A 26492-nucleotide genomic window follows, 5' to 3' on the forward strand; every position below is an offset into this window, starting at 1 on the left:
CTTTATTTCTCCTTTATTTTTATGCTAATTACTCAAATAATATATTCAATTATTTACAAGTGGAGGGGTTTTTTGATACTCTTGTTTCTTTCAAGAGAACATTCTGAACAAATAGAAAAAACAAACAAACAAAAACAACCAAATCCCCTAAGACAAGAAGGAGGAAAAATTCAAAATGAAACTTGCTGATTCTCTCACAACACATATTGTTGCCCAGGGCCATGGTTATGTTTATGGGCACCACAGTTGTACAGGGAATGAAATATTCAGTCAAAGGCTGGTGCTGGAATTTGATTTTCCTGGGCTTTAGTCAGTCACACAGTGACCTTCAATGAGCCACTTTATTTATGTCTAAATGCTCCATGCATTTCAAAGGGCTAATAATACAGAAACAATATGGAAAGAATTCTGAGAGTTTCAAAATCAGGTGCTAAAGCAAGTGCAAAGTATCCTATGGTCAGTTAACAGTGAAGCAAAACAGTTTTGGGGAACTTTATTTTATTCTTTTATTTGGTATATTTATTTTTGTCTTAGTAAGCCTAACTCTGAGCACTTCTCCTAATAATTGTGTTCATTTCTTAACAAAAATTTTGAATGCCAAGGACACTGTTTTGTGGGGTTTTTTTGTATTTATGCTTTTAGTTTTATTTCCTTTATGTAATGAAAAAGAAATGAAAAAAAAAAAAAACAGTAGCAAAGATTAGTAAAACTAAAAGCTTGTCTTTTTTTTTTTTTTTTGAGGTATGCCTGTGTTTTTATTTTTATTTATTTTTTTAAATTTTATTTTATTTTTAAACTTTACACTATTGTATTGGTTTTGCCAAATATTGAAATGAATCCGCCACAAGTATACATGTGTTCCCCATCCTGAACCTGCCTCCCTCCTCCCTCCTCAGTGTTTTTATGTTTGTTTTTATAATTTTCCTTTTTTTGTTGTTACATATCTTTCTCAAATAGTATCTCATGGTAATTTATTTCTCTTTTTATTCATAAGAGCCTAGCAAAGCCCCAGAAACCAAACAAGGGACAATAAAAGTTGCAGCACAAGGTAAGCAGTAAAACACTTTTAAAATTGTTTAAAAAAAAAAAAAAAAAAAAGGTCTTAGCACTTTATTGACAAAATCCAAGCTGTTTATTGCAGAATAGCACCATCTGCTGGGTCATTATAGAAAAAAATTTTTTGTTGCATGAAGATACACATTTCAAGTACATATTTAGTAAATGGAAAAAGTGTAACTGAGAGTAGTGCCGTATTTGCAGAGGAGACAATTAACAACCCAAGAATTCATATCCTGACTCCAAATATGTTGCTGAGCTTTTCCTTTTACTACCAAAAATAAACCATAGATTAATTGATAGTTGGATAATGATGATGATAATGCAGACAGACACAAATATATACATTTTCCAGTGTTTTCAGGTACATATTGTAATTACTGTCATCCTAGAAAACTCAGTCAGAATATTATTAAATTAGTATTACTTTATCTGTATACTAAGACTGTAAAAATCAGGTATGACTACAAAGGAATCATCCTATATTTTATGAGTCATTTGTGAAAACTTGCCCTAACATCGTTAGGGCATCAAAAGTGGTTTTCTTCAAGAGATCTTTAGAAAATATAATGATTTTTAATTCATCAATTTGGGAAAATTACTTTAATTTTTCTATAATGTTGTTTTTTAACTATCACCTGAAATCGCATCCTTTGAGAAAGCTATTCTAACTCCAGTGTCTGCTTTATAGAACACTCTTAAAAAAGGAAAAGTAAAATATTTGCTGGAGAAAATCTTTCTCTCCTATACCACATTATGGGGCTTTCCAGGTGGCTCAGTGTAAAGAATCCTTCTGCCAAGCAGAAAACCCGGGTTTGATCCCTGGGTCAGGAAGATCCCCTGGAGGAAGAAATGACAACCCACTCCAGTGTTGTTGCCTGAGAAATCCCAGGGACAGAGGAACCTGGCAGGCTATAGTCCATAGGGTTGCAAAGAGTAGGACACGACTTAGTGATTAAACCACCACCATGCCACATTATACAGTATTGACCGGTAAAGGAGATGTATTTAGGTGGTGGGACATTTGTTTCTGGGCAGAAGGCCCTTGTAGCAGACTTCTCGGCACATGACATGATTACATTTGATCCAAAATTTTCTGTTACGTTTAATCCTGAACCCAACTGTATGTTGAATCAATCTAGTGAACATTTGATAAAATGGGTTGACTAGCCATCAGACCAATGAGGCTGTATATAATATATATATGCTAGAATGGTTAAGAATTATGATTTGATCATTATTCTTCTTTAGAAGAGTTCTGATAAGGAATGTAATAAATAGTATGGGAAAAGCAGGGCAAACATCATCATCTCTTTTGTGTTTTCTATTCATGAATAAATTCCGTAAGCGAATGTCTACTGGTTCAAGAATTACTGCAGTTAAAACACATAGGTTCTTATGAAAGAAAGCACAATCACCCAGCACAGTCTATCTTTTTTTTTTTTTTTTAGTTTAATTTTATTTTATTTTTAAACTTTACAATATTGTATTAGTTTTGCTAAACATTGAAATGAATCCGCCACAGGTATACATGTGCTCCCCATCCTGAACCCTCCTCCATCCTCCCTCCCCATACCATCCCTCTGGGTCATCCCAGTGCACCAGCCCAGAGGTTTCTGAAGGCCATGGTGGATGTGGAACTATGATCTGAGGCTGGGATTTAGTGTTAGTTTAGCCTCATTTTAGAGGGTACAGGGGAAAGAAGTGAAGAGCTATCTGGAAATCTACTTCAAACTTGAGCTTGGGGCCATGGACTCTTTACTTTTACATTCTAAGTACATTGGATAAGGCAGCCTCAGAACTTATTCTTTAAGAATAAAGGATTTATTGTCGAGTGAATAATAATGTAGAGTTTTGAAGGCTTGTTAGAACTATCCTTTTAGGGAGATTGGATGAAAGTGTTGATTGAACACCGTGTACAAGGCAAAAGTTAGGAGATGGATATACGTGTTCACTGAATTGTAATGACACCTCAAAGCAGGGACACACCAAATAGGGATGAATGTCACTTGTGCTGTGCACAGACTCAGTAGACCCTTTGTAGACAGGTTTTATAACACCACAGCTGCCCAATTAAATTATTCATAGTACTAATTAATATTTGCAAGTTCTCCGTGTGAAGGCAGCTTAAAAACAATGGCAATATTGCTATAGCAAAGACTGATATCTTTGTTGGATAAAGTGGTAAAATTAACAGTGATGTTTATAGTGGGTTAAAAGTAGAGTTTATTGTTTATTTCTTTAATTTTTATAACTAAATATTTTAAACCTAGTTTTAGATAAATTCTGTATGTGTATGTACATATTTAATTATAATTAAGATTTAGCATGCTTTTTTTTTTTTTTTTTTTTGGAAGTACATTTAGCATTTAGTGTTTTGAGGCACTGAGAAGTCTATGAAATGAAGGTCTCTATGCTATAAGAGATTGCAATTTGGAGACTGGGAAACTTTAAGTAATAACACAAATTGGCTACCTAGTAGTGCTAAGTTGAATTGTAAAGATAATAAATGCCAAAGTATTTTAAGACAAAGTGATTTTCAGGAAGTGGGATTTCTCATGAGGGAGAGGTGATGACTTGGATTTGTAGCATGACTGAAAAATAAACTGGAGGAAAAAATGCATTGTTGGTAAGTGGATGACTTAAGTAAATATAGAGTTAGTGGTAGTTATAAAAGGTTGTTGTCATTATAAAGACATGAGACATATGTTGTTTTAAGTTATTTATTTTTTTAAAGAACCCTCTACCTTCACTCTTTGATCCTTCTTGAGAGAGGTTATAACTTAAATTTGGGAGATATTGTGGAGATAATTGTAAGAGAAAAACTAAGCAAAATCCTCTTTGCAGTATCTAAAAGGATAACACCATTCAATTCTTGTCCTTGTTGTACAAGCTCCAGGTAAAATGTGGACATTTAAGCAAATTAGAGAATCAAATGTATACATGGTGGGTGATTTTTGAAAATTATGCAGTTTCTTGAAGTAAATTCTTATTTGTTAAGTAAAGAACTAACTACAAATAAGTCTATTGAGTCAATTCCAAAGAATTTGCTGAAATAATGGCTGATGGCTTTGAAACCTATTGGCCAGTGTTGATATCCTACAGTGCATCTTAGTATCTTCATTACTCTCCTTATCATATCATTGGAACAGGTGAATGTCTTAACTTAAAAACAATATAGGTATAGATCCTCTCTATATTTTGTGTGTTATTAATTAAAACTCCTTTAAAAGAAACAAATGTGAACCAAATAGAATTAATTTACTTGTGAATTTACTTTTTTACTACAAAAATAATGCCGTGTTAATAACATTTAGAAGATAGATAAAAATGACCTGTTATACATTAATAAATTTAAGTATATTCCTTTTGAGTCTCTTGTTCCTGATTTTTATTCCCAGTTCTGCTACTTGCTCACAGTCTGCTACACAGTGTGAACATGTGTAAATCATCCGATGTCTCTAAGGCTTAGTTCCTTACTCTGGCCTGCCTTTCTCATAAGATTGTTATGACGGCCAAAGAGAGAATGTACACGAAAGTGTTTTGGCAATTGTAGCACAAAGTATAGATCCAGTGTAGTCCTGGATATTGGTTGAAAGTGGTCCCCCAAATTCTAATCCACTCAAAAGGAATTGCTTTAAGGGATGCACACAATCTCTGATTCAATTAATGTGGCTTAAGGCATCATAGATTTGGCCCCAGAACGAACGTTACACAGAACCTAGGGTCACCTCGCTTGGAACAACTCCCAGACGACTGAATGCCTCCCTCAAATGCTTCCAGTAACATTTATAAACTATAACTTGGATCCTGTTTAGACTTGTGATCTAGGGTTAGGTGAATTCCACCACAGAGGAAGTCAAGATTCAAAGGTAATTAAAGTGTGCTATGCCTTTTCTGTTTGTAAATGATGGTATACATTTGCTAAAAGGAGGGTGGAATTTTTAGTAACTCTTTCAGAAATGATACATTTTATACAGGTATTATAACTATGTATAATAAACTGGTATGTAATTCTTCAGTAACTAGGCACAAATAATTTATATATTCCATTATTTTTGCATAGATTTAGTTCATAGATCAGTTGGTAAAGAATCTGCCTGCTGTGCAGGAGACCCCGGTTTGATTCCTGGGTCGGGAATATCCGTTGGAGAAGGGATAGGCTACCCACTCCAGTATTCTCAGGCTTCCCTTGTGGCTCAGCTGGTAAAGAATCCACCCGCAATGCGGGAGACCTGGGTTTGATCCCTGGGTTGGGCAGATCCCCTGGAGAAGGGAAAGGCTATCCACTCCAGTATTCTGGCCCAGAGAATTCTGGGAACTACACAGTCAGTGGGGTCTCAAAGAGTCAGACATGACTGAGCGACTTTCAGTCCTTTTATTTTAGAAGTGATTGTGATTTGCTCAGATATAACAGTTTCAAACCTAAAATGGAATTATGCTAAACACATTATTTTAACTACTTGTCTGTGTAACAGCATATTTTTATTCTTTTTGTTCTGTGTTTATATCTGAATTAAAAAAAAAACTTCATATGAATATTATTTTCAACTTACTTTCTTATTTTCAAATTTGGATGAGTTAGTTTGTTCACTGATAACCACTAAATTTATGAATACATGCACTACATTCGCATGTTCCCAGTTTTCTGAAGAATAGTTATTTAATATGTTTTAATGCTATTTTCTTTCCCTTATTTCAGCACCTACTAAAAAAGAGGAAAAGAAGGAAGGTATGTTTTATACAGAGTTCCTTTATGCTTTTTATGTGAACGAGTTACCAAAAGTCAGAGTGGAAGTTTGACTGCCAGCTTGTCTATGTTTACTTTGGATCTATTATGTGCATATATTTTGTGTGATTGTGTTTTTTTCTACATCTCCTCCCACTAAAGGGTGAACCACTTTTTTAAACAGTAATTTTAATCTAATATTTCTCAATATGTAGGGGGTGAAACACCATCTCTCAAAATCTTGGGCCTTCTATTTCATTAGAAATTTTATTAAACGTCAAAAATATGTAAAATATAGACCAATTTTCTCATAGCAACTACTTATATCTGTGACACTGACAAGCGATTGATGTTACTTTGTTCTATTAAGTTGCAAATAAGTCATAATCCATCCCTTGCATTCCACCTCCCTTTGTCAGGGTGTCCTGATATGGAGTCATTTATTCTCTGTTGCCAAAGAGAGACTGCACCTGATGGACTTAAATGGGCAAGGAAGACTTTATTCAAGACTGCTGCAAAGGGGTCAAGTGTGTTTACAGTAGGAGAAATTGAACTCTCAACTTTAACTCTCAACTCCTACTTGGGGTAGGAGCTGGTCAATGTGATGAGGCCCTTTAGATTTCCTAATTGTTCCCTGGGAAATTAGGCTCCTACCCTTCCTCATTGACTGGCATATAGGACTATGCATCCCCTTAGATGATTATATTCCAAAGTGATATCTTACAGATCTTGAAAAAGGTATTTCTGGTTGTAAAAGATTTATGTTTCAAAGGGACAGAGAAAGAATTTACAATTTTCTAAAGTAAATGCTCTGATAAAAGGGAGGTCAGGGGCCTGTAGTCAAGAAGGACACTGTCTAAACTTTATTCAAGCTGAGAAGACTGTTAAGGCCCTCTAAATCTCTGTGATTCTATTTAGAGATGTTTCTAATGCACATCCTGACTAGTAGACAGGATTTCTAGATATCACCCCTGTTCATCTAGGCTTATTTTCTCAGTGAAAAGTCACATGTAAAGATAAGCAATCACTTCTGACTTTGAAAATGACAGTTATTTTCTAATTAGTGTTCATCTGATCTGAGAAAAATAAGATAAGTGTTATATTTTAAATTTAGTTGTATCAGAATTTTACATATAAGAGCTTGGGGAGGGGGGTCACATTCTACTTCTGTTAAACCAGAATCTAAGAGTCAATAGATCTGAGGAGAAACTGTTTTAGTTGGTTATTACTATTACATAGTATCATAATAAAGTCAACTAATACATATTAATGTACTTATTATCAAGGCATAGAAGTCAGTATACATATACATGGGAAATATTTCAGCGCATTTTAGAAATTATATGATTTATATGATGAATGTTGTGGTGTGTATAAAGAGATCTTACAAGAAAAAAGAGATAGTAGGTCCTGACACAGCTTTGACAGGCAGTAGAACAGAGAGGCACAAGGAAAATGGTCTCATAGCAAGTCCTCAGAGGCTCATCCCCTTACGTTCTAGAAGGACACAAGGCATCCTGCCAGACTCAGGATTAGCTGTGGTTCAGACTTTTGCCTGAATGGCATGCATACCTAGAACAAAAGTTGCCAGGGCACCGTGGTGGAGCCTATGTCCTGCACTCTCACCACGTTCTTCCTTTAAGTATTATGCATTTTATGTATAGCAAACCACTTTCAAAAACAGATACAATGTGCTGCTATTGTTCTTGCTATTATCGTAATAGATCTTGCCCTCGCCTTTTCCTTCTATGAATACTCAGTGTTTTTAGGGCTCAAGATAAATTCTCTTTGCTCTGGAATGTTTGATCCTCCCAATGAAATATTTTTTCTCTTTCACTTATAGTCCTCCTTCAGAGTTAAATTCTCTTTGCTCTGGAATGTTTGATCCTCCCAATGAAATATTTTTTCTCTTTCATTTATAGTCCTCCTTCAGAGTTTATGTGTACCTCCTTAATATTATTTACCTTATGCTCATTGTACTTCTTATTCTTTGCATCATTTTCATTCTATTCTAATTGACTTTAAGACTTTGATTAAAGGGACCATCTCTTATTCACTTTTATCCCCTACAGGGACTAACACATTTCCTTAGTTTGTACATTGCTCAACAGATATTTATTATGAATCATTAATATCTAGGAATCTTAAGATAAATATAGCCACAAGAAATATGAGCAGGCACTCAAATTTTCACAATGCAGACAAGGAAGGACTTTTTTTTTCAATTGGGAGTTATATTTAGTTCAGTCACTCAGTCCTGTCCAACTCTTTGAAACCCCATGGACTGCAGCATGCCAGGCTTCCCTGTTCATCACCAACTCTTGGAGCTTGCTCAAACTCATGTCCATCAAGTCAGTGATGCCATCCAACCATCTTATCCTGTGTCGTCCCCTTCTCCTCCCACCTTCAGTCTTTCCCAGCGTCAGAGTCTTTTCCAATGAATCCATTCTTTGCATCAGGTGGCCAAAGTATTGGAATTTCAGCTTTAGCATCAGTCCTTCCAATGAATATTCAGGACTGAGTTCCTTTAGGATGGACTGGTTGGATCTCCTTGCAGTCCAAGGGACTCTCAAGAGTCTTCTCCAACACCACAGTTCAAAAGCATCAATTCTTCGGCACTCAGCTTTCCTTATTGTCCAACTCTCACATCCATACATGACTACTGGAAAAACCACAGCTTTGACTATATGGACCTTTGTTGGCAAAGTAATACCTCTTCTTTTTAATATGTTTGTCATAGCTTTTCTTCCAAAGAGCAAGCATCTTTTAATTTCATGGCTGTAGTCACCATCTGCAGTGATTTTGGAGCCCCCCAAAATAAAGTCTGTCACTGTTTCCATTGGTTCCCCGTCTATTTGCCATGAAGTGATGGGACCAGATGCCATGATCTTAGCTTTTTGAATGTAGGAGTTATATTACACTGAGCTTTTTAGGTCTAGGAATTTGCTAGTCAATTATTAACAATATGGGGCTTCCCAAATGGCACAGGGGTAAAGAATCCACCTGCCAATGCAGGAGATACAAGAGATGTGAGTCTGATCCCCAGGTCAGAAAGATCTCCTGGAGTAGGAAATGGCAACCTGCTCCAGTATTCTTGCCAGGAAAATTCCTTGGACAGAGGAGCCTGATGGACTACAGTCCATACGATCACAGATTTGGACATGACTGATCACACACACATTAACAATTTTGTCTTAAGCGTATATTGTCTCTAGCTGCTACTTGAGATGTACTAGCAGATCTAGATTGATCTCATTCATCTAACACCAGCTTCATTGATGAAATTCTAGGGGCTGGAAAACCTGTTTCAACACAGGTTATGTTCTGAAGGATACAACTCCATTGAGAACTAGCCAGATAAGATTTATTATTTACTGTAATTAGGGCAAAACTGAATAGAGTTAAACCCATGTGAGAATTGGTCCTAAGTTCTAGGACTTTATCATTGAAATTTGAAGAGGAGTCATGCTAAAAAACAATGCAAAGTCTCTGATATTGTAATTGAATAAGGATGTCAATTGGCAAGTTCCATATACACACACTCACAAATGGTATACTTCATTACCTGGTTTATTAGCCTATCAGAGAGTTAATTTTTCCCTTTAATTCCAATTGGAATTTCATTATTCTCTGGCATCATTATGAACATAATAGAGCATACCTGATACACGGCTAAAGTTGAATGAGTGATGAACAGATTGCAAATACATCACTGCCTTTAAATCACAGCTGCTGTGGGCCTCTATGTTCTTAATAGAAGATTGTTGTTCAGATTATTGGGCAGATGGCCTATAGGGAGATATATTCAGCAAGTAAGTCTTTATAATATTTTAAGCCATCTCAGCAGGATGCTGAGAGAGCATAATGAAGTTTAGTAACATGAGTATTGAGGCCTGGTACTAATGGCTCTTCAGGGTCAGTATGTGATCTTCCAGTTTCAAGCATTGTATTTTTGGTTGCTCAGGTATTTACTTATATAAATCTTCTGCTCTGTTGACTCCTAACGAAGAGACTTGTAATTATGATGACATTTTAAGTACATTTCACTATAGCTCCCAGTTCTCACAGCAAATATATTGAATTTTTTAAAGACCAATTTGATTAGATCAGTAAATTAGATTGATCCAGTTAAATCAAAAATAGCATGACTTGTTATTTTTTACACTTCTACTTTGTGAAATGTTTTCTCTGTTTCAACAAGTGATATACATTACCTGACCCTGGAGTTCATATCCTTTTCTTTCTTTTATTACAGAACAATTGATAGCTAATACAGTATTTTATCGGGGCTTCCCAGGTGACACTGGTGGTAAATAACCCACCTGCCAATGCAGAAGACATAAGACATGTGTGTTAGATTCCTGGGTCTGGAAGATCCCCTGGAGGAGGGCATGGCATCTCACTCCTGTATTCTTGCCTGGAGAAGCCCATGGACAGAGGAGGCTGGCAGGCTACACAGTCCACAGGGTTGAAAGAGTTGGACACGAGTGAAGTGACTTAGTACACACAATATTTTATCTATTCTTACTACCAGAGAAAAGAACAGTAGATTAAAAACAATGGGAATTCTAGACTTACCCATATTGTATTAAGCTTTTCACCCCTACCCCGTGCCAGCATCAAGTTTAAAAACAGAGGGATTGAAAATAATCCAGTTCTAATAAGCCCATTTTATCCTCTGTCTGTTCTACCTTTCTTCCCCGGCTTCATCTTCAATTGCAGTTCTGAATGACATGTGCCCACCATAATCTTTCAGTGGTTTGCATTAGGCTGTACTCTGGGCTCAAAAGATTGCTCGGTGAGAATCACAGGACCTCTCAGGGATAAATCCTATTCTAGTATACTAGAGCCAAACTAATTAATAACTTGTGTGGGCCATTGAACTGTTCACTTCACACTTCCAGCCCATGTAATATGAGAATTGTTGTTGTAATATGAGAATATGTCTCCAAATAGAAGTGACATTATAGCTAAATACGAGTAAAATGACAAATGGCATTTATTGCATTCTTGTATGGAGTTGTTTATGAAATATTTTTCTAGTATTTGAATTACCTGCTTACATAATTAGGGTATTTACTCCTGAAGGAAATGAATGAGAAATTGCTTGCAGAGCACATTTGTTTTAGATCACAAATCTCACCCACTTTATTATACTTCCTGGTGAGAAACTGAATAGCAAGAAAAAGATTGTTTTTTGAGGGTGAGGTGGCAGGTATTAAGAAAAATTTAGTCAGAAGTTCTTTTTACTAACGATGCTAAGCACAGTGGTGTTTAATAAATATTTACTCAATAAATAAGTGTATAGTTTCAAGGATATGTTGCTTAAAAATAAGGTTTGTTTTTCTCTTATACATGAAATATAACCCTCTTACAGAAAAAAAAAGAAATTCAGAAAGAAGTTGCAAAACATCATTTTAATGACTGTAGTTTTCAATTATGTGTATATACTATGAATCCCCTGAACCATTCTCCTACTGCATGGAGGGTACTGATTAATACTCCCATTATTTAGAGGTATAAAACAATGTCAGAAACAAAGCATCTTTCTATGAGATAGGTTTGCATTTTTCTCCTTGGAAATCTATAAGTGAAATTATTGCTTCAGAAAGCATGCTCATTTTAATCACTTTCTAGATCTTTTTTTTTCCCAAGTTGCTCTCCTAAAATGTGTTTTCATCTTTCTACTTCTATGGAATTGTTATTATTTTCACCACACTATTTCTGTTGCTGATTATCATTTTCTCATAAAACAATTCAGTTGACCATCTAACTGCCTTTTGTGAACAGTCTCCTACTCACTGTCATCTTCAGTCATTTTAGGTCCATTTGTAAATATAATCATAGTCTGTCTATGTCACCAAAAAGCACACAAATCCATTAACTAGCCAAATGTTAGTGAATATCTGTTGGCGTAGGTTCTAAGCCAAATGATCGTCAGCCAGAGAACAGTTTACCTATCTTGTGCAAGTGCCAATTCATCGTTCATTATTATTATTCTATTTTCAATAATATTCAGAGCATTCCAAAGCTAACTTACAGAAGAGGTAAAAGAAAAAATAGGATAAAATATTCTAAACAAAAATCTAAGTTAAAGTGCCTCTATCCCAACAAAAAAAAAAAAAAAAAGAAAGAAAGATGCCTCCATCCTAAAATATAGAGAAGGAATTGGCCACCCACTCCAGTATTCTTTTCTGGAGAACCCCATGGACAGAGGAGCCTGATGGGCTACAGTCCATGGTGTCACAGGAGTTGGAAATGACTTAGCGACTGAACAACAATCCTAAAATAAACATGTTTTTAAAAACTTGTTTTTAATTTCAAGTGATAGGAACAGATAGTTTCATGGTATAAATACTGGAAATAATAAATTTCTCAGATATAAGCTGAATACCCAAAAGACTAAAAATTAAAGAGATGCCTTTTGATCACTGAATGCACATTACTACATAGCAATTACTAAGTAGATTTTGTGTTCATCAGTAACCCATGAGCCATCATCTCCTGTTTCTTTTCATTATAATAGGAGTCATTTCATGTTTTTATTGGAGATATATCAGTTCAAGGAGAGTACTGTGCGTTTCCCCTGGATTGCTATAGATTGAACAAATGAGGAAATTGCCAACTAAAATCAGGGATTCCAAACAATCTCTACTGAAATAGTATATCTACTCAATTTGACTTTTTATTAAAAGGTCATTAGCTTTGATAGACACAATGTACTTTCTTTGCAAATTAGGTATGAATATCTTCCTTCGTAGTTTTCTATATTTTATGCATCTAAAGTTTCTAGTTTCTCACTTCCGACCTTAACCTAATAATCCTCCTCTCAAAAACACAATAATTTATCTTTAAACCCCATGTTCTAGAAATACATCATGCAATCAATCCATTTCATTTAAAATGATTTCAGAGTGTATGGACATTTTGATGTGCACTTATCAGTTGCTGATTTTTCTTGTCTGCTTTATCAATAATTTATATTTGTGTTTTCAGATTCCAAGAAAACAAAAACACCTACAGAAGGTATTGGGAATATTTCCTTTTTCTGTCTTATGTTTAATGAACCCCAAGCAGAATTCCTTTTTAAAGGATTCCCATGAAAGAAAAAAATATATATGGGATTAAAAAGAGAGAAATAATGAGAGACAAAGAGAAAGAGTTGAGTCTTTACTGACAATAATTCTATGAAAAATATTTGGCAGTTATTTTTAAAGAAATGTTAGCTGGACAAGAAATTGAGCCATGTTCAGTATCAAGCATTTATTTTGCTAGAAAGCATAAATTTAATTAATCTTGGATATACCAGCATCAATAAAACTGAATCATTTAAGTCTTGAATAGAATCATAAACTATGTGGCAAGTATACCTGGGTCTTCTGTATTTGTTTGTATGTGTTTATTTGTACAGAGTGTTTATATGTTCACATGTACTTAAAAAAGACTAAAATATATAATTATTTTAAATGATTAAACAGTATCATCTTAGATCCATTGTCAAATAATGCTTTACAATCAACTTATGGAAGCACCTATAATAGTCAACAATACCTCAGGTCAACACTTACTGTGAAATTTAAGGGGAGAGAATGGGGGGAGGGATTTAAAAAATTAAAATCAAATCAGTGTGTTGGGGGAGTATATTTTATCTTTGACAATTTCATGAGCAACAGTTTTCTATTTATATTTTTTTCAACAGAACTACCCAAGGGAAAAAGTAAGGAAATGCATGCAAAGTATATATTTTTTTCTATTTACTACAACTATTGGCTTGCTGTTATACTTAAACTTGTGGTTTTGAATCTTTCTTTTCAATGTTTTATGCATGGGAACTCTTTATTTTTTTCAGAATGAAAGAATATACAACCCAGGGAGGGGATGGTCAGAGTGAACTGAAAAGCATGGCACTCTAATTTCTTTGAGTCCTGTTCAAATTCATGCAGTCATCTAATAATATCCGCTGCTACTGCTGCTAAGACACTTCAGTCGTGTCCGACTCTGTGCGACCCCATAGACGGCAGCCCACGAGGCTCCCCCGTCCCTGGGATTCTCCAGGCAAGAACACTGGAGTGGGTTGCCATTTCCTCCTCCAATGCATGAAAGTGAAAAGTGAAAATGGAGTCGCTCAGTCGTGTCCGACCCTCAGCGACCCCATGGACTGCAGCCTTCTAGGCTCCTCCATCCATGGGATTTTCCAGGCAAGAGTACTGGAGTGGGGTGCCATTGCCTTCTCCGATAATATCCACAGTCATCACCAAAAAATATAACTTTGTTCCATTAACCAAAAGGGTATTATATTATGTTAGTGTAAATGTAGTCTCTGTAATCTGGTTAGTTCTGTAGTTGAAAATAGAAGAGAAATTCTATTTCAGGCTAGATTTACAGTCTCTTTTCTGCTTTCTTTCTTCTTGTAATCCATAAATATTTTGGTGTGTTTGCATGGTATATGACATTTTGTCCATAAAATGATTCTTTTTCCCTACAAGCACTATGAGCTCTGTGAAACTGCTTTGTTTAGGATGCATAACTTAGGCAGCACCCAGTGTTTAACACATATTATTAAAGCTTGCTTGCCGACAGTTCAGTAAAGCTTGATACTTTGAGGTTGTGTCTTTTGCAAATGTATACTCTTCTCTGAAGATACAGGGTATGTTGAACAGACAGAAACAAAAATTATCAATTTAATCCTGTTCAATTAGCCATTAAAAGCCATCAATTCCCAGGTATGTAGTACTTTAAGAATTCTAGGAGAAATTAAAAACATGTTTAAAAATATATACCAATTAAAAAAAATTTATGTGCCCTCTGGTCTGGCAAAACTTAGGGCATTGAGACTCCTCATGTCATAAAAGTGCTCTAGAAAGTCCTGTGAAGAGAGTCATGAAATTGTACTGCAGCTCAGCCAGGGGGAGCAATCTATCTACAGAGAAGTTTGTGATCCTTCAGTCCTAGATTTCTGTGTGGGCACAGCATCTGGTGGGCAGTGGCATACTGATATAGAAAACACTCTATACACCACTTCACCAGCAGGGAAATGGAGGACAACTGGAGATTTGAAAAATGGTGTTAAGTAACATATTTATGTAACCTTAAGGCACTCACTTTATTACAATCTATATGATTCAAAAGTTCCCACAGACACTGTGACTCCTTGATAATCTTCACAGTATTGATATATTTGATAAATAAACATGCCTTCCCAGACATTTGTTTAGCATCCCAACTGTCTCCCTCCTTGGGAAGTTCTGTGGGTTGTGACTTGGACAGTAATAAGGACAGGAAAAAAGAGTTTTCCTCGAAATACATTTTTTGCTCTAGTTTATCATCTGGACCTGCTTTTGTTGTTCTTATTGTCATATCGTTGAATTTATTGGATTTAGTAACATATTTTTTTACTTCAAGATTACTTTATTCAGTTATACTTCTCCAATCCTATATTCTTATTTTGCTATAACCACAACTTGTTGGTTATTTATTTTGTTTTGTTTTTCAGTTTAATACAAATCATGGTAGAGGAAATGGGGGAAGTGTACATGGGACCTTCCTGTGTATAGTTTTGTCAATTCTAATGATCTATATTTTTTTCAAAATAAAACGTAAAAAAAATTTTAAAATCAGTTGTAAATATCATTTCACAGTCCCTGTAGATATAAGGGTAATTTTTTTTATTTATTAAGACAATTCAATAATTACATCTTGAATTATCCCATATAATAAATGTTTGACAGCCTTTTCTTGCATATCATCCCAAATTAACACAGGTGTTTTTCTACTTACAGAATAATATTCTGATATGATTGGAAGACCCTTATTTTAACTTTGAAATCTCACAGACAGCTCGTAATCGATTTTGATGCATACCCAAATCTACTTCCAGTATTTTTTGATTGTTATCACTTTAGAAATTTCTTAGAAATATTTTTGTAGTTGGTGGTTCAGCTCAGCAATAAGTTAAGCAATGCATTTAATTACTCCATGTTTTCCAGACAATTTTTGGTAAAGTTCTTAATTGTGTTGTTAATTTTAACTAAGTCACCTGTGCTTCTTCCTTTTGACTTGTAACACTTGGTCAAGCCATCCGTTTTATTTGTTTTATTGTCTGCCTGCTATCTTGGGAGTGGCTAAATCACTCATTATACCCTCACAACTACAAACCTGGTAAAAAAAAAAACTGTATACCTGAGAGATCAATGAGATGACCTTAGGAGGTTCGATGACACTCTATGTTTCTAAATAAAGTTCTAAGAACTCTTTCAGCATAAACATCTTCTAGTGTCAAAAATATATGCACCAAATAAAACTTAAAGAAATCTCATTCTTTTTCTTTAAAAAATCAGATATAAATGTGTCTATGTTAAAGCATTTGACAATCGTTTAAATTAACTTGACAAGCTTGTCAAGGCAAAATAAGTAAGAATAGAAATGTAGATAATAGCACTTCATATAAAATTAGTACCTGCACTTCATATAAAATTAGTGCTTATTTTAACATAAATGTCACCTTAATCTTGAGGCCAGAATAATGCTTTGTCTCATATAATACTGGAAAAAGTGGGTTCTTAAAAAGAAACACTGTCTGAAAAGGACTCTGTAAGAAGCATTTGTCCTAAAAACAAGGGAAGTGTGTTTTGCTTATTCCTGAAAATTCTTAGTCTATTTTTAGTGTCTTAAATCTGCCTCAGCAAAGCCTTTGTCTTAGCTAAACAAATATCTTTTCAATACAAGAAAATTTCACCTTATAATAAAAAGTTCAGAAGTCTGTTCGTCCTTATCTGAGGATTATTTTAAAGCAACTGCAACAATTATCCTTATTGCTTACTTTTTATCCCAAATTTATTTCATATTGATCTGCTACTGCTACTAAGTCACTTCAGGCGTGTCTGACTCTGTGCGACCCCATAGACAGCAGCCCACCAGGCTCCCCCGTCCCTGAGGTTCTCCAGGCAAGAACACTGGAGTGGGTCGCCATTTCCTTCTCCAATGCATGAAAGTGAAAAGTGAAAGGGAAGTCGCTCAGTCGTGTCTGACTCTTCGTGACCCAGTGGACTGCAGCCTATCAGGCTCCTCCGTCCATGGGATTTTCCAGACAAGAGTACTGGAGGGGGTTGCCATTGCCTTCTCCACATATTGATCTAGTCAGTAAGAAAATTTAAACTTTTTCCATCCTTTATAGACCTTATGATATCTTTCTAGATTCTTATCCATGAAAAATTTTAATTCCTCTCATATTCAGAACATCTTTATTGCTGTTCTATGAGGAAAAACTGAGAAATGGAAAAACTTATTTTAAATATACATCAATATTAGTCTTCATGGCAGCTATTATTGGTGCAATACTGCACTAGTACATGCATGTTTCTTTGTGTTAGAACAATTAAGTTGGAAAATAAAATTGGAATAATAATAACAAAAATACTATATTTCAGAACAGGAAAAGAAAGAACAACACGTGGAACCAGGTAACTGTTTTTAAATTCCTCCATCCTCTTAATTTTGAGATATTAATTTGCAATTAAATACTAAAATGCCATCAAATAGCATGGAATGTTAATTTTGTTTTTCTTTTCTTGTTTGATTCAGCAAAGTCACCAAAGAAGGAACAGTCAGGTGAGTCAGACTGGGGCTGCAGGGGTCTTTCTATCTGATGTCCAGGCTTTATTAATGCTGCAGCCTCAGACAGGGGGTAAGGACCAAAATAGGTGGAAAGGGCAGGAAATCCTTCCATCTTATGAGATGTTATTTTTCCAAGCTCTGGACATAGAGTTAGTGTCAAGGCCATGTAAGAAAATGGAAGCCGAGTAATATGTTACATTCTTGCTACTCAGCGTGTGTTCTGTGAACCAGCAGTGTAAGGGTCTCCTGAGAGATTGTTAGAGATGCAGAATCTCTGGCTCCAGAGATTCTGAATCAGAATCTGAAACTTCCTAACATCCCCAGTGGATTTGTCAATGCAGTGTGTGAGAAGCCCCATTATAGTCTAGTGTGAAAAACAAAAATAAAAGCAAAACCCTTCCTGTAAGTGCATCTGATCTTGCTTTGTTTTTAAATATGAAATATTTAATTCTAGCAAATATTCTCTGTCTATTCAAAATGTTCTTTACTGACACATCTTGAGTACGTAGGGGAGTTGCAGTGAGAGAAGTAGATTATGTCTCCAACCTATTTACATTTGAATGAGGGAAAAAAAAAAAAACAAATTGAGAATCAGACAAGCAGAAAAACACACATACAAACAAACAAAAACTAAGAATTCAGTTCCTGTAGATATCAAATGATTTTCTTAAAGTTTCCAGGCATTTAACTTGCCCTGTTGTTTCAAATGAAAATAAATGTATTTCCTGATCAAGGAAATTTAATGATCTGTGTGTGTATGTGTGTAGGTAGTCATAGCCTCATATAATGTCCATTAGTCACTCCTCCCATCATAATATATTTAAATGGAAATAGCATTTACATTAGTGATACATTAAAATAAAAATTGGGTTTCCCAGGTGGCACTAGTGGTAAAGAACCTGCCTGCCAATGCAGGAGATGTAAGAGACTCAGGTTTGATCCTTGGGCTGGGAAAAAACCCTGGAGGAAGGTACAACAACCCACTCCAGTATTCTTACCTGGAAAATTCTATGGACAGAGAGACTAGCTGGCTGCAGCCCATAGGGTCGCAGAGTTGGACCCAAATGAAGTGACTTAGCACACATGCACAAAATAAAAATTTTCAATATTATGTAAATAACCAAGCAAATCTAGCTAAATTACTTCTACCTGTATCACAAACCATAGCAAGTCAGATTCAAAACCACATTTCTTATTCTTCTTTCAGGTTTGTAAAACTTCCTCAGCAAACCCAAATCATTTAGGTGATTCTCCAACTAGTTCCCATGGCATCATTTTATTTTCCATATAAAAACACTTAACATACTTTTATGATCATATTACCTTTTCTATTTCCCAGTTTAAATAGAAATTAGAAGATAAGGATCGTTTTTTATATATTTATCCCCACAATGCCTATTATAATGTCAGGAACATTTTGGGCACTTGATAATGTTTGATTGGATGAAAAAAAAATTATCACATATGATAATATATTTTTGAAAAAACATAAACATGAATAACTCTTAAATAATTTATTATATGTAATAATCCCACTTTCACCACATTAGGTATTCCAAGGTAATGTTCCCACCATTTGGCCATAACATATATTCTTACATGTGTACATATGCAGAAAGTTGAATTAGAGCATACATCAGAGAAATAGAAACATGGAGAGACATGAAGAATGATGATAGGTATAATCAGTTTTAAGAGTTTTAATAGCTAAACATTACTATCCAATATTTGACAAAATGCAGTAATTTAAATTTCTTGAAATCTTTTTCTCGCAACTATTGGATAATTGATTGATTCACTTTCTTCTTTTCATTCCATTTTGAGACTTTAAGGAAACTGCATTGGCTTATATATAAAATCAATCAGATTCTTATATAATTTAAAATGGAAAACAAAATGAATGAGTCATGAATGAGCATTCTGTGTAGGGAGAAGGTATATGAATATCAGAAATCTGTGGTTCATAAAAGTAGAAGTGAAAGTTGCTCAGTTCTGTCCCACTCTTTACTACCCCATGGAATTCTCCAGGACAGAATACTGGAGTGCATTGCCTTTGCCTTCTCCAGGGGATCTTCCCAACCCAGGGATTGAACCCAGGTCTCCCTCACTGCAGGCAGATTTACCATCTGAGCCACAAGAGAAGCCCAAGAATACCAGCGTGGGTAGCCTATCCCTTCTCCAGTGGATCTTCCAGACCCAGGAATCGAACCGGGGTCTCCTGCATTGCAGGCAAATTCTTCACCAACTGAGCTATCAAGGAAGCCCTAATATATTTAAGTTTTATAAAAGAAAATAGCACAACATTGTATGTTCTTTTTCTCAGATATATTTTTTTCTTTAGTTTACAAGGCTATAATATAGTCTTTTTTAAAAATGAAAATAGCTGTAAAACTATTTTAGAGAGATCCAAGGACACTTATAACTGATTTAGATCTTATTATTTTTTTTTTGTCCTTAACAGCTCCAAGTGAAAAACACATTAAAGCAAGTATGTTGACTAAAACTTGAAAAAACAAAAAGCGTATTTCAGCAGCTTACTCATTTAACTTTCTGCTTAGACAATGCTAATGCTAATTTTTAAGGCTGACTTACCAAATGTTCCTTGCTCTGATTATGTGTTGTGTTAAACAAATATGCATACTTACTCAACTTTGTATTGTTTTGTGAATCAGTTTTTCTCAAAATTTACCTATAGAACTTTCATTTGTAAATGTTAATTTGTCTAGATCATAACATCTTTTTGAATTGTTTGTATTTTTGTTTCCCATTGTACAGAATGATAAGTGATCTCTTCAGTTTTTTTAAACAAATAGACAGTTTTCCTAATGGTTAATCACTTGATCAAACCAGGAGGCAACATAATTTGTCTACTAGTGAAAGTTATTGTGTATTTAATGGAATGAAGAAGCTCCCTACAATTTTATTATTTATTTATTACTCTTACAATATCATAATTTTTTAAGGCTTTTATCTTCAAAATTTTTTAAACTTATATATTTTTAATTGAAGGATGATTGCTTTACAATATTGTTTGTTTCTGCCATACATCAACATGTATCAGTCATAAGTGTATATATATGTCCCCTTCATCTTGAACCTTAGATTTTTAATAGCTATCAACTGGTAGCTGTAACATACTGTGGCATTTGCATCTGTGAAACTTTGACAATACACTAAAGAATAAATGCTGTTTTCTTTGTTGGTATTTCTCAATTAGATGAAGTATCTAACAGATTGTCATTAATGATAATTATTTTAGGAAAAATGGTGTGTGAGCTTAGAAAAAAAAATATTCTTTCAGCTTCTCTAAACTTTGTCTATAAGATTTAAGATCAAACCACATTTTTATGCATGGTGTAAATATGTTTATATTTTCCTTTTGATTTAGAGGTACATAAGTATTAACGGTAGTACTAGTACAAAAAGAGAATGCATGTTTTATTTACTGCCAGGTTTTTGAGACAGAGTATGTCATTGGTGAATATATCAGAGAAAAATGGAAGATATAATGTTGTGTAGCTTGGTGTCTTTTTAAAAAATTACAGTTAAAAGTGTTTACATAGACATTTTAGACCTTAAGGAAAGGTGTAACATGAATCTAAAATTCCATTTATGTTTTCATGAAAATTTTTAGTTGAATATAAGCTGATTAGAACTTGATATTACTGAGTATTTAGTATGCTAATACTCAGTCTGTAGAAATGCATAATCAAGAAAATATATAAAACAAAATTGATAATTTTGCTGCAGTGGTTCAGAACTTTAGATTGGAGATTACTCTGAAAATGAACATTTTCTTCCTAGGAAAATGTGACATTTAGATAAAAATAACTCATTTGCAATGAAAAAAAAAATTCTGTAAGTTCTGCTATCTATGAAACACTATCCAATCAAGTTTTGAAGAGATCAGCATCTTTTGCAGGAAATTAACAAATTTAGCTTGCCAAATCATCTTAGACTCAATATAAAAGTCTCAAAAGAATTGATATCCATTTCCTTATATAGTTGAATGATTTGAACTTGACATAGGCATTATCTCCCAGTATAAAGTTAATTAAAAACAATTCATAAATTATTTAAAATCTCTGCTAGCAATGTGACTGTCCATTTCCCCAAATAAGAAGTTGTTTTGTTTTGTTTTGTTTTGTTTGATCTTGAAACCACACAACAGAAGAATATTTCCATAGCTTCCATATATGGTGAGATATTTATAAAGTTAATGCCTAAGTCATCACATTACAAATACTATTGAAAATTCCTTCTGTTACTTACAAAGTATGGGGCACATAGTATTTTGTATGTAACCTGAATATTCAGGATATGATTTTACATTATCTTAAGTTATGAGAGCAAGTGAGGAAGTGAGATGTATAGTTTAATATAAATTAAGTATTTATGGGATAATTGAGTTAACAAGGAAAGGTGAGATTGACACCACTAGTGCAAATCTATGGGAAAAGTAAAAGGTAATTTGTCTTCAGCACTCAATTAAAGGAAATAACTAGAATGTGAATTGAATTTGTGGTGTAGAATTATTTGTTCTAGGTCCTAAGGAAGCCAAAATCAGTATAAGAAAAACACTGGAGGACTTAGACTACTTTGGAGCTGTATCAGTACAGGGTGGATGTTCTCATGGTGTCATAAGCTTGAAGAAAAGAGAAATCATTCAGGTTCAGTGATGTAGCATGCACTACGGAAGGGCACTTACTGCTTCCACATGTAAAGTTATGCATCAGTGATTATGTGGATGGAGCAGGAGTGCCTTTTACCAACAGAGATGACAAACCTAGATTTACAATTTCTGCAGGTCGATAAAGATTCCATTATAATTGTTATTGTTCAATCACTAAGTTGAGTCCGATTCTTTGTGACCCCATGAACTGCAACACACCAGGCTTCCCTGTCCTTCACTATCTCCTGGAGTTTGCTCAGACTCATTTCCATTGAGTTGATGATGCCCTCCAACTATCTCATCCTCTGTTGTTCTCTTCTCCTCCTGCCCTCAATCTTTCCCAGCATCAGGGTCCTTTCCAGTGAGTTGGATCTTCACATCAGGTGGCAAAAACACTGGAGCTTCAGCTTTAGCATCAGTTCTTTCAATGAATATTCGGGACTGATTTCCTTTAGGATCAACTAGTTTGATCTCCTTGCAGTCCAAGGGACTCTCAAGAGTCTTCTCCAGCACCACAGTTCAAAAGCATCAATTCTCCAGCACTCAGTCCTTATGGTCCAACTCTCACATCCATACATGACTACTGGAAAAACCATAGCTTTGACTAGACGGACCTTTGTTGGCAAAGTAATGTCTCTGCTTTTTAATATGCTGTCTAGGTTTGTCATAGCTTTTCTTCTAGGGAACAAGGGTCTTTTAATTTCATGGTTGCTATTTCCATCTGCAGTGATTTTGGAGCCCAAGAAAAAAAGCCTGCCACTGTTTCCATTGTTTCCCCATCTAATTTGCCATGAGTGATGAGACCTAATGCCATGATCTTCGTTTTTTGAATATTGAATTTTAAACAGTTTTAAACAGCTTTTTCACTCTCCTCTTTCACCTTCATCAAGAGACTCTTTAGTTCCTCTTCACTTTCTGCTATAGGGTGTTATCCTCTGCATATCTGAGGTTATTGATAATTCTCACGGCAATCTTGATTCCTGCTTGTGCTTCATCCAGCCCGGAATTTCACATGATGTACTCTGCATATAAGTTAAATAAGCAGAGGGACAATATACAGCCTTGACGTACTCCTTTCCCAATTTTGAACCAGTCCATTGTTCCATGTCTGGTTCTAACCATTTCTTCCTGACCTGCATACAGATTTCTCAGGAAACAGGTAAGTTGGTCTAGTATTCCCATCTCTTTAAGAATTTTCCACAGTTAGTTGTGATCCACACAGTCAAAGGCTTTCTCATAGTCAGTGTAGCAGAAGTAGATGTTTTTCTGCAATTCTCTTGTTTTTCTCTTCAATGCAAAATGTTGGCAGTTTGATCTCTGGTTCCTCTGCCTTCTCTAAATCCAGCTATACATCTGGAAGTTCTCAGTTCATGTACTGTTTAAGCCTAGCTTGAAGGATTTTGATCTTTAGCTTGCTAGCATGTGAAATTAGTACAATTGTGCAGTAGTTTGAACATTCTTTGGCATTGCCTTTCTTTGGAATTGGAATGAAAATTGACCTTTTCCATTGTCATACTGCATTAAAAAAAAAGCCTCAACACACCCAGTTCTCCTTCCTGCAGTCCACTGCACATCCCCCCCAACTCCTTACCACCACATTGGATAATGATATAGGGGTTGATGATTATGACTAGTTATTTTCAAGAAGGAAGGGGATGAAACAAGTAGGTTTTTAGATGCAGATCTTTTACACTACTCTTGGTGATCAAGAGGGAATATAGTAGACAGTGCTTAGCAAATACATTAGACATCATTCTCTTTTTCCCAAAGAACACTTCAAGGACCAGTATTCTTCAAACCCTTGTAGAGTACTGCCATACATTCCTCTTATCAAGGACAGCAGGGCTTTGATAATGTTTTCTTGTGCATATTTGACTAGCCTGTGGTCAGTTTGAATTATGAGTAAAAAAGATAACAAAGACAAGATCAGAGCCAAAGTCTAGTTATTTTTAATTGTGGGTCTAAATTTGAATTAAATGACAACAATCAGGAATTTTTCATTTCTTGATTTTAGCACCACACTAGATTTTTGTTATGCTCAGACACCAAGCCTGACTCTGCTTATCACCTTAACTACATGTCAATACCTAACCTGCGTGAGTCACACATCTACACACATCTATCTCTTGATCTACCAATATATGTCATGATCTTCCAGGAATATCCAGTATGCAGAACTTAAAAATAAAGTACCTTTGAATTTATTCAAATATATGATACTAGAAGACTATTTGGGAACAGCTTATATTACTTAGAAAGTGACATGGCTTTTTTACTCAGTTTAAATATTCTGTCATGGAAATTGCTGGGGAAAAAGATCTATAGGCCTAAACTAATAGATCTGATATCAGTGAGATGTGTCTAGACCACAGGTTGCATGTCCTATATGACACTGTATCTCAGTCATTTAGGGCAGACTGGGTATATTCATATTATTCCAGAATAATAATTACTAGCAACTCTTTTCACCTGCTTAGTTTGGATGATAAATTATATGATCACTACCCAAATCACATATGATGCTGCCTGATTGAACTTAAAATAGCACTGATACAATGCCAGGTGCTGGTTTGGGAATTTACGTACCATAAAAACTAGACTGTGATAGACCTGGGACTGATTTAGATTGTAGGGCAAGATATGCTTCTTGTTTAATCCTACTTATAAAGCCACAGTTGGTGTCCTGGGTGCTATCCTGAAACTGGAAAATGTCATGGTTTGGAGCTTAAGAATATTCATCAAGTTTGGTTCAAAGAAAACCAAGCTAGATAAAGAAGTACTAGTAGAAGAATCTGAGTTCAGTTTAGAACAAGGCAGCAGGGAGGAAGAGGAAAGAATTTCAAAGAGAAAATCAGAAATAAATTTTATGGAAGTATAATGAATACAGCAAAGTAACACTAAAATATATGACTATTGAGACAAGTGCTTTGTGACTTGAGTCTTATTAATAAAGCAATCTCTTGATATTGCGTTTTAAAGGGTAGCATGATAGTGGGGCAGATCTAAAGTTTTCCAGTAGGACAGGGACAAAAGAGACCTAAAATAATTCCACTTGATCAAAATCTGATGTAAGAAAAAACAGCCATTTCAATAGAGAATGGAGAGATTATTTTTGAGTATTGCTGATGCAGTTGGTATTTATTGCAAAGAAGTAATTTATTCCTAGGGCTTCCCTGGTTGCTTAGAAGTTAATGCGTCTGCCTGCAATGCGGAAGACCTGGGTTCAATCCCTGGGTCGGGAAGATCCCCTGGAGAAGGAAATGGCAACCCACTCCAGTGTTCTTGCCTGGAGAATCCCATGGACGGAGGAGCCTGGCGAGCTAGAGTCCACGGGGTTGCAAAGAGTCGTACACGACTGTACTTTGTACAACTTCAAAATATCAATTCTGGATGGTTTAGGAATTGAACAAAACAAGGCATTAAATAAGTATAGGAAGATATATTTTTATATTTTTTTGAAATACAGTTGAATCTCAAAAATTACATGCAAATTCAAGTTATAAAGAGTTTAATATATTTTATTATATTAAAATTAAATCCAATCAATAGATACCATAAAGAGATAAAAGACAAGCTGCTGCTGCTGCTGCTGCTAAGTCGTTTCAGTCGTGTCTGACTCTTGCGACCCCATAGACGGCAGCCCACCAGGCTCCCCTGTCCCTGGGATTCTCCAGGCAAGAACACTGGAGTGGGTTGCCATTTCCTCCTCCAATACATGAAAGTGAAAAGTCAAAGTGAAGTCACTCAGTCATGTCCAACTCTTCGCGACCCCATGGACTGCAGCCTACCGGGCTCCTCCGTCCATGGGATTTTCCAGGCAAGAGTACTGGAGTGGGGTGCCACTGCCTTCTCCAAAAGACAAGCTACATATGTGGAAAAGATGTTTGTAGCATATATTAGTAACTAGAGGTTAGTAGTGAAAAAAAAAAACTCTTAATAAAGGACAAAGAACTGGATAGAATAGTGGGTAGAAAAAAATGAGTAAAAGATATAAGCAAGTATCAAAAATAAAACAATAAAGACACAAAATGGCCTGAAAATATATCAAAATAGATTTAGTGTGTTACTAATAATGAAAATTTTCTTAAAATCACAGTAATACTATTTTATACGTATCAAATTGACCAAAAATGGAGGAAAATGTTCATTCTGGTGATGGTTATGCTATGAAACAATAGAAACTCTTACATATACTGTTGGTATGAATGTAAAACTTTGGGAAAATATGGCATTTATTTAGAGTTAAACGCGAGCACATGCTATGACTTAGCACTTTCACTTCTAAGAAAATTCTTGCACATTGCACCAGGATTCATATGCAGGAATATTCATAGCAGCATTATTTATAATAACACAAAATTGGACAGGACCCAGTGTTCATTGGCAGGGGAATGGATCCATAATATGTAGAATGTGTATACA

The 26492-nt window shown here is 35.1% G+C and overlaps 1 protein-coding gene across 50 annotated transcripts in view; it reads left to right on the forward strand.

Moving 5' to 3' along the window:
• TRDN (triadin) overlaps positions 1-26492 on the forward strand; it is a 415089-nt gene that overhangs the window by 272261 nt on the left and 116336 nt on the right. For all 50 annotated transcript variants that reach the window (XM_070795846.1, XM_070795842.1, XM_070795840.1 and 47 more), the window contains 7 exons: positions 995-1048; positions 5759-5788; positions 12782-12811; positions 13485-13502; positions 17212-17244; positions 17366-17392; positions 19860-19886. In XM_070795846.1, coding sequence (XP_070651947.1) covers positions 995-1048; positions 5759-5788; positions 12782-12811; positions 13485-13502; positions 17212-17244; positions 17366-17392; positions 19860-19886 — 219 coding nt within the window. The remainder of the gene's footprint in view (positions 1-994; positions 1049-5758; positions 5789-12781; positions 12812-13484; positions 13503-17211; positions 17245-17365; positions 17393-19859; positions 19887-26492) is intronic.

Source organism: Bos indicus, chromosome 9 (genome assembly GCF_029378745.1).
Source record: "Bos indicus isolate NIAB-ARS_2022 breed Sahiwal x Tharparkar chromosome 9, NIAB-ARS_B.indTharparkar_mat_pri_1.0, whole genome shotgun sequence".
Classification (NCBI taxonomy): Eukaryota; Metazoa; Chordata; class Mammalia; order Artiodactyla; family Bovidae; genus Bos; species Bos indicus.